At 55.2% G+C, this 14,300-nt stretch overlaps 1 protein-coding gene across 5 annotated transcripts; it reads right to left on the reverse strand.

The window, feature by feature from the left end:
- Positions 1-2,503: 2,503 nt before the first annotated feature.
- KIF12 (kinesin family member 12) lies at positions 2,504-10,335 on the reverse strand. 5 transcript variants are annotated; one of them, XM_064490438.1, is made up of 19 exons: positions 9,793-10,308; positions 9,648-9,722; positions 9,473-9,551; positions 9,166-9,293; positions 8,983-9,058; positions 8,475-8,609; positions 8,167-8,302; positions 7,281-7,372; positions 6,953-7,103; positions 6,136-6,254; positions 5,949-6,053; positions 5,264-5,366; positions 5,090-5,180; positions 4,823-4,909; positions 4,351-4,441; positions 4,175-4,279; positions 3,468-3,568; positions 3,337-3,376; positions 2,504-2,926 (listed from the first exon to the last, which is right to left on the reverse strand). In XM_064490438.1, exons 1-19 carry the CDS (start codon positions 9,816-9,818, stop codon positions 2,858-2,860), a joined length of 1,809 nt encoding a protein of 602 aa, XP_064346508.1. In that variant the 5' UTR covers positions 9,819-10,308; the 3' UTR covers positions 2,504-2,857. The 5 variants fall into 5 exon arrangements, with proteins under 5 accessions (XP_064346508.1, XP_064346507.1, XP_031306126.2 ...); XM_064490437.1 differs by having other exon boundaries at positions 3,258-3,376; positions 9,793-10,284; XM_031450266.2 differs by having other exon boundaries at positions 3,258-3,376; positions 6,953-7,100; positions 9,793-10,281.
- Positions 10,336-14,300: the final 3,965 nt, after the last annotated feature.

The raw sequence follows: 14,300 nt of genomic DNA on the forward strand, positions 1-14,300 counted from the left end.
ATGATGCTCTTGGCAGTAGGGTTTCCACAAAATCTCATGTTGTCTCCACATCTTGGGGTCTTGGGGTTGGTCACTGAAGGGAGACTTTATGGCCTTTTAAACACAAGCATCCATAGGCATGCTCTTCCTGAAGCTTCTTTTCTCCTACCTAATCCTTCCAGCCATGAAACTGAAACAATGCAGCTAACCCCATTCTGCACTGGCTAAGAGCTGGAGACCCCAAGGATCTGGAGAACTCAACCAGGGTTCCAGACACCTTGGCTGATCTCTAGATTTGCCAGCACTCTAGAAACTCATGGACAGCCTTCTAAGCACTGATGAACATCCCCACCCCCAGCCAAAAATTCCAGAGAATCCCTCCCAACTTCTACACAAAGTTTTATAATTTCAGAGAGCTCTTTTAGGGGATCTGGAATTCTGGGAAATTCACACAGTGCTTCAGGATTTCCAAGAGCTGCCCCCAATCCTAATGTACCAGAGACCTTCTTCTAAGTTTGACAGTTCTGGAGAACTACCATCCTATTTCATGGGGCCACAGAACTTCCCCCCAGTTTCAGTATTCTGGGAAAAGCCAGAAAGTAGTCTTTTGTAGAATCCACAGTTCTCAGTTAAAAAAAAAAAAAAGACAAATACACTGGATTTGAAGAGTCTTGATACATTACTGGTATGCCATGGAACTACTCCAGGGTTTAGGGACTCTGGACAAGCGGCAGTTCGAGGGTAAGGATGCTGACCAGGAGATGGTCACATGGTTTGAGATGGCAGTAGTGGAGACTGATCGCCTTGAGTCCTGTGTCTATCTCTGGGAAAGTAAGTAGGGGTTTTGCTGAGCTGGAACTAGGAAACTGGAAAATCATGGCTGGCTGCAGTGGGAAAAGGAATCGTCCAAGCACGAATGAACCAGCAATAGCCAGGGTCCCCCTGGGTGGTCCCTGTCCATTCTTCCCAAGACAGCCAAGGAAAAAGCCTTCATGCTCAGTGCCAGGGGCCTCCTCTGCCTGAGGCTACAGACCTCCCAGCAAGCAGAGCCATGACAGAGTAAGTGAGATAAGGGTGCTGTGGAGTGGAAGAGTCCAGGCTCAAACCTGCTGAGCCAGCCAAGCTGATGTGGTATCAAGTCTGAGCACTGTGCTGGAGGACGGCTGTGACCCCTGCCCAGGGGTGTCCCCATGCTCCCCTGTCTTCTCCTGCAGCTCCCTGGCTTGCCCTCTGGCCACTGGCTGAGGCTGGTCTACCTGGAGCCTTGCCTGAGCCCAGCGTCCAGATCTCAGGGATGCCCAGCCCGAGGCTAGCTTAGGTACCGCTGATGGAGGTGTCTCATCTGCCCTGCACTGGTCATTTCAATGGTCTCCTGCCTCCAGCTCATCCTTACCAGTCAGTCCACCTGCTAGGGTGGCCAGCATAACATAAGTGCAAATCTAAATGGTGACTCCTCAAGACCCTTCCATGGTTCCCCTTGCCCTAGGGACAAACCCCAACTCCTGATGTGGCTGACAAGGCCATGCACTTCCTGTCCCTGACAACCTTTGGAACCCAGAGGTCAATGAGCCTTTGCCTCCGCAGCCCCTCCACCTGCCCTGGGCCAACTGCTGTTTACCCTCTGAGCCTTAATTATGGCTCTCGTTGGCGAACCATCCCTGACCCTCTCAACAATTTTTGATTGGGTGACCCTCCATGCCTTCAGTGCCCTGGGCTTACCCCATTAAAGCACATGTGTGAGATTGTAAATGTCTGTTTGTCCCCTACCAGACTGTGAGCTTCCTGGGCAAAGTCAGCTTGTCCCTTATCAGTCTTCTTTGCCACTTTGATTTGCAGTTGATGCCAATGGTGTTTGTTGAATGAATGAGCGAGTGAATGTATGAACAAACAAAAGAATGAGCCATGTGGGTCTCAGTCTCCCTAACTATAAAATGGGAGAGTTAGGTTAACCTCATGGCTCTTTCCATATTAAAGTCCGTCCACTTGCACCCCCAATTTCTCATATCACGTCTGGCCTTACCCCAAACTGTAGACCCACTGCATCCTACTGGGCACTGTGCTGGGAATCATGATAGTCCTAAACTCCTTGACCCTCATCAGAGTTCATCAGAACAGGCCATGTACTCCATCTAATTGACTGAAAACCAGAAAGTGGTCTAGGGAGGGTGCTGGGCTTGCCTAGGGTCACAGAGCCACAGCACCAGGACACATGCAGCTGGCACAGAGTATGAGCCCCTCGGTCCACCACTTGCCCTGGCATAAAGCCAAATCAGTTTTCCCCAGATCCCCTTCATGGAGATGCTCACCATTCAGTCTCCCCATGCCTGCCCAGTAGCATGTAGTAGTTGCTCAATTAAAACTTGTATAATACAGGAAAGGAAATGGGAACCTGGAATATTCCAGATCAGAAGGGGAAGGTGGAGTCCTTGCCTCCTCTTGCTCAGACTCCACCAAAAGCCCCTCCTCTCTGGGATACCCCCACGGGGAAGTAACTGACTAGTCAGAGGACAGAACCAACCAGACCTGGAGATGATGCTTCTCTTTATTTGTATATTTCATCACTGGCTGCCTGGTTTCCCCTGAATCCAGTCTCATTTCTCCTAGTCCGGGGTGGCACCCTCCCTTTGCTCCCTCAAATTGTCCCACCAGCCCCCACCTCTATCCCTCAGGAAATGTCCTCTGCCCAGCCCAGGTGCAGACTGGAGCAGCAGCTGCAACCCCATTTAACAGACGGGGACACTGAAGCCCAGGAGAGCAGAGCCCAGTCCACGGTCACATGGTGGTCTCCTGCGTCCCCCAACTTGCCCTCAGCAGGGAGGGAGGACTCGGCTAGGGCTCCGTGTGCCCTCACTGGGGGGTGGCTGGCTCCGGCCACGTCTCAGGGAGCTGCCGATTTGGTCTCTGAGGGCCTCCAGTCTCCGGGCCAGGTTTGGAACTGTGGCCCCACCTAAGGGGCATGGTGAGATTTGAGGCCAGTACTCCCCTGGGCCCTTCCCTACCCAGGGTCCCAACAGGGTCCCAACATCCTCTGAGGAAGTCTCAGGTGGTACCCACTCCCCTCCCCACTGCCATGTACACCATGGGCTCCAGCACACATCTGGGAATGCAGGTGGCCCTAGGAAGAGAATTCCAAGTTGGGGAACTAGAAAGACCTTAGAATTCTCACCTTTTAACCTGCCCTCTATTTCAGAGACGGGAAGACTAAGGTTTGGAGAAAGTGGGCTCTGGCCCACGCTCACAGAAAACGCTGGGGGCCCCTCCCTCCCTCCCTTCTTCACCTCTCAGCACTGGCGACGTGTTGGGGGGCCCCATGGGCATGGGGGGTGCAGAGGGTACCACCTCTTCCTTGGTCAGCACCTCTGCCAGGACTTGGGTCTGAGTCCAGTGGCTGTGACTCCTGGGCCAGAGTGAGTTGGGTGGCAGGAGGTGAGCCTTCAAGTTCCCAGGCCTCTTGCTCCCCGACCCCAGTACCCGAGGGCTGGGCCCACCTCTCTCTCAAGTAGTTGGCAGAGCCAGGGCTGCGTGGGGGCGCCCATGGTGGACGCCGGGCAGACAGGGGCACATCACCTGGGGCCTGAGGGCCAAACACCTGCAGGAAAGACCAGAGCCCACACTGGGTGCCCTCAGCCCTGCCTCTCTGCACCCCACATCCCTGGTGCCAACCACGATACCACCATCCCTGCCATACCTGCCCCATGGGGCACTAAGAATGTTAGGCGGGCCTAAAGGGACGGGGTTGTGGTCACTTTTCCTGTGGGAAGTGGGTGGCCCTGGCGATGTCCTCTCTGGAGACTAGGAACTCCATAAGGGCAGGAACCATGTCTGGTCTATGAATCCTCAGTGCCCAGAGCAGGGGCCAGCACAAAGCAAGGAGCTTAGGGGAAAGTTGTTGAATGAGTAAGTGAACACGTGATTAAGTAAATGCCTAAATGAGCGCCATGTAAGTGGGTGAATAAATAAGCAAATGGCAGAGTGAGTCCCTGAAAGAAGGCAGGATGGAGAGGAAGAGGGGAGGCGAGGTAAATAGCTATTTTGAAACTTGGGCAGAAGGAACTCAAAGCCAGCCACTCCCCACCTTGACCCAGCCTGGGACCCCGGAGTCCCCAGAGTCCTGGAGCCTCCCAGACTGCAGACCCCCTGGATCTAGGTCTCCGGATCTCCCAGCCTCCCCGCCCTCAACCTCGACTTTTCCTACCTGGGGCAGGTGGAGCTCCCTCCGTGGGCAGGCCCAGTGGGCCAGTGGTGCTCGGCACAGGGGACAGAGGTGGCAGCAGGGGCAGGAGCAGAGGGATGGCAGGGCCTGCAAGAGGTCACGTCAGGGACTTTGTGACATCCTTGCTCCTCCCCTCTGCAGGCTGGGCAGATACTCACATGGCAGAGGGGAAGTGGTGCCATCACACAGGGACACGGTGGGGCTGGGCCAGGGCCTGACTGGTGAAGGTAGCAGGCAGAGAAGAGGCGCCTAGAAAGAACAATGGGGTCTTCCTGCAGCCCCCAATGCTACCACCAGGTTAGCACCCAAGTCCCCGCTTGTCACAAACCCTCATGGAGCGCTTACCATATGCTGGGCACTGTTCCCAATGCTTTACATATGAACTCACTCAATCTCAACTTTAAAACAACCCAAGACGGTAGGCACTATATCATTCCCATTTTAAAGAAGAGGAAACTCAGGCAGTGAGAGGATAAATGACTCACCCAAGGTCACACGGCTGGTAGGTGGCAGAGCTGGAATCTGAACCCAAGGGGTCTTGATCCAGAGGTCAGACCTAACTATTTCACTGAGCCCTTTCCCACCTGCCCTCCGTCCCAAGGCCAGTCTCCAGCCGGCAGCTGTGCTCACCGCTCCAGGTCCTGGACCTGCTGGGCCAGGATGCGCTGCTCATCACAGGCCAGGTCCCAGCTGCTCTGCAGCTGGCTCTTTTCTTTCCTGGGAAAAGCAGGCCCCAGGATGGTGACAGGAGGCAGGGCTGGGGTGTGTCGGTCAGCCCCTACACACAGCAGCATAGCACAAGCCCCAGGAGGCAGGTGGGGACAGCAGGGGAGCCAGGGACCAGGGAGGGGAGGCAGCTTGGCAGAGGCAGCCCCGCAGCGGGCGGCGGGGCCCTACCTGAGCCTCTCATTCTCCAGCATGAACTCCTGTAACATCCCGTAGAGGTTCCGCTGGGCCCAGGCCACCCGGGCCCCACTGAGCCCAGAGGCTGCAGGGAAGAGGGAGGTGGCTGGAGCCCCAGGAGCCCTAGCCCCTATGCTCATCCTGCCCCCGCCCCCGGGGACATCATACCCTTGGGGTCCATTTGACGCAACTGAGACCGCAGGAGACGGTTCTCCTCCTGGAGCTGCAATAGCTCAGGCTCCAAATGCCGGGGTGGCTTTGCCACAGGGGACTGCAGAGAAAGAGACCCAAGGCTGCTGTTTATGGTCATACATGACTGGCACTGCATGAGGGCTCCAGGGGTGGGCGGTGAGCGGGGCCTACAATTCAGCCCATACTTCACTGGCCAGCTTTGAATCCAGGCCCAAGGCTGCATCCACCCGAGGGGGCACCTTGTCCTAACTGTATCAGAGTGCCATGTAGCCTCAGCTGCATGCCTGCAAGGCCCACTCTAAGCTGGACCCTGACGTCCAACCCCAAACTCAGTTCTGTTCAAACTTTGGCCCAGATTCTGACCCCAGACAACACCTCACAACAAACTCCAACTCATCTCAGACTTAATCATAATACCAACTGGGATGTCAGCTAGACTGTGAATTACAGCCCGAATCAGACCCCACCCAAGACCTGCGGTAACCCTGACCATGACCCGGCCCCACCGTACCCAACCACGTGCCATCATCAAGATTCCAACTGTAATTCCAGTTCTGACTCAGTCCCAGACTTCAACTATGATGCCAACTCAGGCTCCAACTATTGCCTGATTCCCCACCATCTTCCCTGCCCATCCCTCTGCCTGCATCTCTCTGCTCACCTTGGGGGCCTGGGGCCGAGTGGTGACTCGCTGAGCTCGGCTTGCATACCGCAGGGTGCTGAGAGTCTCAGGAAGGCACTGGGCTGAGGGGGACACGCAGGCCACCTGGGGAGGACTGCCCCTGAGTGTTCCTCTCCTGGAGCCCTCCCTCAGGACTCCACCCTCCCTGCCAGCCCCACTCTAGTACCATGAGGGTGACCCCGCGCCCCCCCAGTGAATCCGCCAGCAGCTTGGTGAGCTTGCTGTCCCGGAAGGGGATGTGGCTCTGCTTCCGCTGGGGGTCCAGCAGCAGGGAGATGCAGTGACCTGGGTGGGGAAAGCAAGGTCCAGCATGGTTACCCCCCGCCTTGCCCAAGGCCATCCAGCTGGGCCATCCAGGCCTGTGTCTCTCAAATGCCTCTTTCCACATCATCTTGTTACTCACGCAGGTGGGCCTCTGCCACCAGAATGGGTCTCCTGGAGGGCAGAGATGACCCTGTCCATCCCTGATCACCAGTGCCCACCAAAGGGCCTGGCACTTGGCAGGGGCTCAGGAAATGTCTGACTAATAAATGGAATGAAGAGGCATTCCTGAGCATCTCCCCAAGGGTGCACAGAGCAAGGCTGAGGCCCCAGCTGTTAAGGACTCAAGGCCCAATGACCTGGCAGGTGGGGAGGTGGGAAGACAAGTTAGTGTCCTTCCCCTCCCAGGACCTCAGCCTTCCCAAATGCCAAAAGGGACAGGCTGAATGTCTGAGGGCTCACACTCTGCACTTGAGGGCTTCTACCTTCCCAATTAGAATGTAACTGTCTTCTCAGGGTTGAGAGATCCATAAACAAAGTTCCAAGAGGGAAAGTATGAGACAACAGCAAGCTGAGGCCAGAGGAGGCCTGTGGCTTCTGGATCACGGCTCTTTAACTCTCCTTTGTGCACTGGACCTCCTCTGGCTTCCCCATGTGGACAGCTATGGGTAAGGCACAGATGAGGGACTCAGGGAGTCAGTCCAGCTGGCCCCAGACCTCACCCAGGGCCAGTAGGCTGCGGTTGATGCTGTTAGCCTCAAGCATCAGTTCCCCATGGGATCCTGTGGCCGTCACCTTCTCACTGCCGGCCAGGTCCACAAAACACAGCTTCCCACCTGTAGGGGGTCCCCCGGGCTCCACAGGAGGCATCTGCTGGGATTGGGGAACAGGGTTTGATGGAGACTTGGGAGAGGCTGTCCCCATTAAAGCCACAAGGCCAAGGGTTTCCACCGTTACCTCCTGTGCATGCCCAAGATGGTTTACACCCCCAGAGGTTGACCCTTGCTGGGTGAACCGGGGCCACCTCCATCCCCAAGCTGGGGCACTCACAGTTTGGTGGCTGATGTAGAGCGTGAGCAGGGCATGGCTTCGGCTGGAGGCCTGGTTCAGGGTGTGAGCTGAGCTCCTTCGACGGCTAAGACCTAGAGGGGAAGAACATATGGAGCTGGATCTGCGAGGAAGAGCAGGTGGTCACCAATGAAGAAAAAGGAGCAAAGACATCCAGGTAGAGGGCCGGCTCATGCAGAGGCACAGAGACAGGAGAATGATGCATACTGGGTCTGGCTCTAGTAGGAATAGATGAAAGGGGGCTGGAGAGAATTGAGTGGAAGAATGTCAGTCTGACTCACATTTTATCATCATCTCTCCCACTGCTGTGTGGATGGACAGAAACTCAGGCAGAGAGATCAGCTGGGAGGCATGGCATAATGCTCAGCTAGAACCTAGAACCTCAGTGCCCCCAATGCCAGCCACAGGGTGGGTGCTCAGTAAGTATCTGATGAATGAATGAATGAGCCTGGAACAGAGGGGCCTTTAGGCTAGGCTAAGAAGTATGACCGTTACTCTCAGGGCACTGGAAAGGTCTGGAGGGGAAGAGGGATTTGGTTTGCTACATGAAGAAGCATGGACTGGAAAGGGAGGGCCTTGAGATGGAGAGACCCCTCCAGGAGGTAAAACTGAGGCCAGACTGAGGCAGAAGCCCAGGGCTGGAGATGAAGGGTGGGAAAAGAGTCTGGAAGGCAAAATCAGCATGCCTGGGGGTTGGGGTGGGGGACACCCTTGGGCTGTGTCTGAATTGTTGGTTTGCTGGCCCCTTTCTCCCACAAAGGTCATCTCTGAACCCACAGCTCCAGCCTGGGGCCCTGAGGGCACTCAGTGAACAGCTGAAAAGCAAGGCATCCCTCTAACCTCAAAGCTCCCCTAAGGTAGCACGCACCCATTTGCAGAAGTTCCATCAGAGTCCCCAGACTCCCAAACTCCACCACGCGTAGCTGCTCCACATAGAAGCCCCGCGTCTTGTTCCAGCGAACAGGGAGGGGCCGAAGAGACCCCAGGCTCAGCAAGTCTCGAACCTAAGAGATGAGGTGGAAGGTAAAGGAGGGGCCCTCTGAGTCCTTTTTCCATCCACCCCCAAACTTTGTGGTCAACAGTCTCCCCTCCTCCATTCTGCCCCTTGACCCAGGCTCCTTGAAAAGAAATGCCTCTTTTTCCTGTGGGCAGTCTCTATTCATCTCAGTCCCTCACCTGCTCATTGTAGATCTCCAGATAGGAGGCATGGAGAGTGACAGGGGCACCCAGGTGTTGCACGCGGTCTAACAGCCAGGCGAAGGTCCTTTGCATGATGCCAGCCAGGCTGGGGGGTACAGGCACCCCTTCCCCCTGGGGGCAAAAACAGCTGAGCCTGGGGCTGGGTTACCGCCATCACCACCACCAGTTACAATTACCCTTCGTAGAGCACTGCACCAAGTTCCCACACATCTCATTTAATTCTCAGTCAGAACTATCACTTTCATGTCACAGATGAAGAAACTGAGAGCTAGTAAGTAAAGGGAACACAGTTTGAACCCAAGTGCTCTATATTGGCGAAGCCCCTTCACTTCTCTGATCTTCAGTTTTCCTGTCTACAAACAAATGGGGCTGGGCTGTAACGTTCAAGCCCCATCCTTCTGGAAGTCTGCGCCGCCTGCGGCTCCCCAGAGCTTCCCGCCCACCGACCTCTGACTCGTGGGGGCTCCGCTAGTGCTGGGCCCACCTGGGGAGGAGGTCCGGTCAGGGTGTAGGTCTTTCCGGAGCCGGTCTGGCCAAAAGTGAAGACGGTGCAGGAGAAGCTGCAGGCAGCAGGGGTGCGGCTGGACTCAGGCCCGGAGGACGGCAGGGGGCGGGGCTGTGAGGGGACGGGGCTGTGCGGGGCGGGGCGACAACCGGCCTCACTCACCCGCGCAGCGCCAGCTCGCCCAGGCGCCGCACGCCGCACGCCCGGAACACGTCCTCCTGCGTGCGGGCCCCGTCCAGTACGGCGCCGAAGCGGAACGCCACGTCTGGGCCCCCGCCGGGGGGGCTCACCTGGGGGAGGGCACGATGGAGAAGGGGGCGGGGCACTCTGGGAGGGCGGGGCCCACCTGGGGGAGGGCGGGGCCCACCTGGGGGAGGGCGGGGCCTGGGGGAATTTGCCGGGAGGAGGGACCCGTCGTCTTCCTGGTAGGTGTGTTTTGGGGTTGGGGGGGTCGGCTGGGGGTCTTTACCTGCAGAGTCCGAGTCCCTGAGCAGTGCAGCGCGCTCTGCTCCCCTCGACGCAGCTCAGCCGCACTCATGGGACGCACCCTGAGGTCCGACGGGACGGAGAAGGGGGCGGATGGTCCATCAAGTCTCCACTGAGCCCTTCCTCGCCCGGCCCCCTCCCAGCCAACCTACACCCACCTGAGCACCACCTGGATGGGCGTTTCCGGCTTCTCTGGCCCTTCTGGCCCCTGCTCCAGATTCCGCGCGGGGTCCCTGTGGCAGCAACCCGAGTTAACCATCCGTGCGCCAGCAGCTCCTTGAACCTCCCTAAATCTGTACTTACCCGTCGGGGGACCCGCGTTCCTCCATGTCCTGCTTTGCACACGGAGTTAGCTCCGCCCAAGTCTCGTTCTTTTCCCTCCCCAGTACCCTCCCTTCTCCACCACACTGGGACTGGCTATACACACCTTAACGTCTCCCACCCTCTTCCCCCTCTTCCCAGGCAGCCATCCATCCGGAAAGTCTGGGGCCTGCCCAGGGCTAGCTAGTTAAAGATTTACCAACCCCCACCTCTGTGGTGGAGAAAGTCTCTAGCTAGGGGGTTCTGGAGTCTGAGGATCACTTGCCCTTGGCCAGTCTCCTCTGTGCACAGATGGGGATACCGAGGCCGGAATGGGAAAGACTCAGCCAAGGCCAAAAAGCAAATCTGGGCAGAGCATGGACGGGGCTCTTCCTACTCTCTCCAGATACTCCTCCTCCAATTTTGTAATCTTCCTCCCTCCTTCCCCCTCCCCAGCTGTTCCAGCTTCTTCCAGCTCAGAGCCCAGGGAAGGGAAGGGTCTAAAGGGGTGGGAGGGGCCCAGGTGTCGGCTCCTGGAAGATGTGGTTGGATTCAGTTCCTGAGCTGAGCTGACAACAGTCTCCCAAGCATCTGGTTAAACATTGGGCCACCTGCCTCTCCAATGCCAAAGCTGATCCAAGAGCTGGGCAATTGTTTAACCCTCCCCTGGTCTGGCTAGGGAGAGCAACAGAAATGTCTGTGAATGTGCTGGGGTGGAGCAGTCACCCATTCAGTGCCAGTCTCCCTCCAGGCTGCGCACTGGGGCAGGGGAATCGCATACAGATCCTGCCCCTTCTGAACTCATAGTCTTGCTAGGGAGACAGGTAAGTGCAATCTAGTGTGCAGGGGCTTGGTGGTAGTGGGGGCGGTGGGGGTTAAGGATTCAGAGATCTATAGGAGCAGGAAGGTATGAGAGATAGGTGGGGGTGTTCTAGGCAGAGTGGGCCTCCTGCAGGAAGGCCAGAATGGGGTAAGGGAGATGTGGGCATTGAGAGGTGGTTTGAGGATGGACCCAGCTCACGAAGGGCACATCAAAGAATCTGGACTCACTCTTTAGAGGATCAGGAAACCACTGAAGGGTTATAAACAGGGAAGTGACACTATCCGTAGGTATTGATCGTTATTATTATTGCCATTCTGGCTGTCTCTGCATGTTCTCGGAATATTTCTGTAAACTCTTCCTTCAAACAAACTTTGATATGAAAGCTCTAATAATCACCCCCTCTCGATGTAACATGCTCTATACCACCAATAATGACAGCCAACTATCAGAGCCACTCAACTAGCAAGTGATTTTTCTTGGGTGGTGGTGAGTTCCTCATGCACTGGAGGCATGCAAGCAAGAGCCAGTTGACCTTTTGGTTTTATAGGGCCTTCTAGCCTGATCTGTAGAGAGTTATGTAGAGCAAAGAGCCACTGCCTCCAGCGCTAGCACTAACGTACCACAGAGCCCTGGGCAAGTCATTTCCCCTTTCTTAGACTTTTCCTTCCTATGAAAAGAGATGAATGGTCTGGCCCTTATTTTGTATAGTTCTGTGATTTCAATGAAACAGTGTAATTGAAAGCAATTCATATATTGTGAAGAATTATTTAAAAGCAAAAATAAAAATCCCTAGCTGAACTCTAAGATTTTTTCAACTCAGAAGTTCCTTAATCTATTATATTTTTTTGAATCCTTGAGGTGGATAGGACAAGAATTACCATTCCTGTTATTCAGATAAAAAAAAAAAACAACAGGAAAACAGAGATAGGCAGGGGAGGCTGTCTAAGGAGAAACAGCTGTAAATGGCTGAGCCGAGAGAATTTAAACCCAGAACTAGGAACTCTAAGTCCTGGTGCTGTCTGCTCTGACTGGTTACCTTTTTCAGTTGTAAACCCAGTATGTGAACAAGTTTCTCCTTGAAAGGGTTAAGGACTATCGGTCACTCACATCTTAGTGTGTGTTAGTTTGATGGGACTGCTCTTCCTCCTCAGTCTGGAGTGAGGGGAGCTACACCGAAGGGATGTTGAGAAAAGTGCAGAGACAAGAGATGCGTGCTTGCTGGGGTGTGATGAGCAGTTTGATGGGGACTTTTGCCCCAGCCTCCCAACCCGGATCAGAATGTGTCCATTGCTGGATGTCCACAAGCAAGAGCCAAGTTCTGGTTCTGTTCTCCAGTGGTGAGTGTGAACCTCAGCTACCCTTAAATTGAGCATTCATTTAGCTAAATTTTTAAGCCCCCTCTCTGTGCTGGGCTTCCAGGCACTTGAGATACATTAGTGCACAAAACGGACAATACTAAGTGTAAGTGGGGATGTGGAGAATCAGGAACTACAGGAAAATGTATAAATACAACCATTAAAATAAAAAAAACTGGCAACATCTGCTGAAGCTAAATATATGCCTGTCCTGTGACACAACAATTCTACTTCTACATCCGTGTCCAATAGAAATGAGTGCACACTCCCGCCTGGAGACGTATATAAGAACGTTCGTAGTAGCTCCATGGTCATACGACCTCCACCACCTCTAGCACTATTTCTACCCCCATCATTGCCACCATCATCGTAACCCCATCACCATCATCACCGAAATTCTACCATCTCCACCAATACCTACAAAGCAGGTGGTGCCCATAAACATTTAGTCACTGCAACCACCATCTCCCCAAACATCATCCCTGTTACCATTGTGTGTAGTCTGTGTTTACTCACTTGAGAGAATTCAAGATGGGCCCCCAGCCAGCTGTACCCTTCCTTGACCATCGTGCTGCCTGTTCCAACAGCTGGGACGGAGTCCCTTGGTGTCCCCCTCCCCCTCTTCACCCCGTTTTGAGCCTGTCCTCTATTCCTAGAGTGCACCTTTCCCCGGGAGCATTGGGCGCCCATGCTTGAGGGAAGGACAGAGGGAAGGCATGGAGGGAAACAGCATCTGAGGAGCCCACTGGACCCTGCAGGTGTGCAGCTTCGGGCCTCACTAGAGGGCAGCAGAGTATCGCGCCAACTTGGCCCCAGGGCTCATCACAAAGGAGGCTTTGTGCAGCGCAGGCAGGCTCCTTCTATACATTTTCTCCTGAGCCTGTGCATTGTGGAGGGGCGGGCCAGCCTGGTGTTGTGGAGGAGATCGAGCTGACCCTCAGGAAGTGCTCCTGGGGGCTTGAATAAAAGCAGCGTTGAGCAATCAGGGAACCCTCCCACACATACTCCTGCTCCTGGCTCCAGGCCCTTCAGTCCACTCTCCTCCCTTCAGCCCCAGCTATCCTCCCTGAGAAAACCCTACCCTGACTCCCTGGGGCCTCAGAATAAAGTCTGAAGTCCCCCGGCTATGACTCAAGGCCACTTGGGATTAAGGTCAGTTGGTCTCTATCTCCTGCTGAGCCTTCTGATTGCCCGTCTCCACTCCCCACACCCACCACCCTCCACCCCTGCATCCTGTGCTCCCGCTCCAGGCTTTCCTAGGCTTTCCTTTGATGCCTGCTTCCCTCTGCTGGGAGCCTTGTTCACTTCTACCTGATGAATTTGTCCTGCAAGCCTTCCCATCCAAGGAAGGCTTTCCCCGGCACCCTCTACCCACCAGGTCAGGTTCCAGCCGTGTCTTTGTCCCCACAGCCTCCTGGGCTTCCGTCTGTTACAGAGCTGATCACACCGGATTGCTCTTCCCATCTGTCGGGGAGCAGGGACTGTGCTGGCTTCATTCCCAGGGTCTCTGAGCCAGCACAGGGCCCTGCACATAGTAGGAACTCAACAGATGGTGGGAAGAACGGAAAGAGCCAGGAAGGAGGAAGGGAAGCTGGCGAGAGTGCTGCTGGACGCATCCCTGCTTCCCTCCCTGACCTCCGTCTCTCCTCCCTCCCTTCCTCTCCAGGCTAACCGCAAGCACTCAGCTTCGTGGTGTAAGGATTAATTTAGGGACTCATTTATCACGGAGATCATCAGCTTCTGCCACAAAGCTGCTCTCAAATGAGCCCAGAAGCTGAGTGACACTCCTCTTGGATCCAACTGTCTGCTACAAATTTAGAATTCCTGGAGGGTGGAGGGCAGGCTCCAGTGGGCCCTGGTAAGCCCAGGTGTCCATGTCCCCTGCTCTTTCCAACACATGACACTGCAGGGCTCGTCCCCATTTGTGAGGTGCAGAGACTGAGGCCCTGCAGGAAGAGGTCGAGCCCAGTCCAGCGCTCACCCTTCCAGACAGCCTTGTACTGGATTGATGTGGAAGATGAGAAAGAAGATCAGCGAGGATGGACTTTCTCCATTTATCACATGACACTCATCTGTCACTGTTCCACTTGTACACCACCCCTCACCCTCCTCGGTCGGGGAAAAGCCAGATGGGTCCAAGGCCTGTTGTGAAATTTTCCAAGCAGAGCTTGCTGTAATCTTTAATTAAAACACCAACATGGACCACAGGACTCATTTCACAAAATTCTCCATAGCAGGGACCTTAAGAGATCACTGAATTAACTTCCCTCTGGCCCCCTAGCCCATTTTACAGATGGGAAAACTGAAAGGGGGCCAGCATAGGCTGGAGCAGC

Source organism: Camelus dromedarius, chromosome 10 (genome assembly GCF_036321535.1).
Source record: "Camelus dromedarius isolate mCamDro1 chromosome 10, mCamDro1.pat, whole genome shotgun sequence".
In the NCBI taxonomy this organism is placed as follows: Eukaryota; Metazoa; Chordata; class Mammalia; order Artiodactyla; family Camelidae; genus Camelus; species Camelus dromedarius.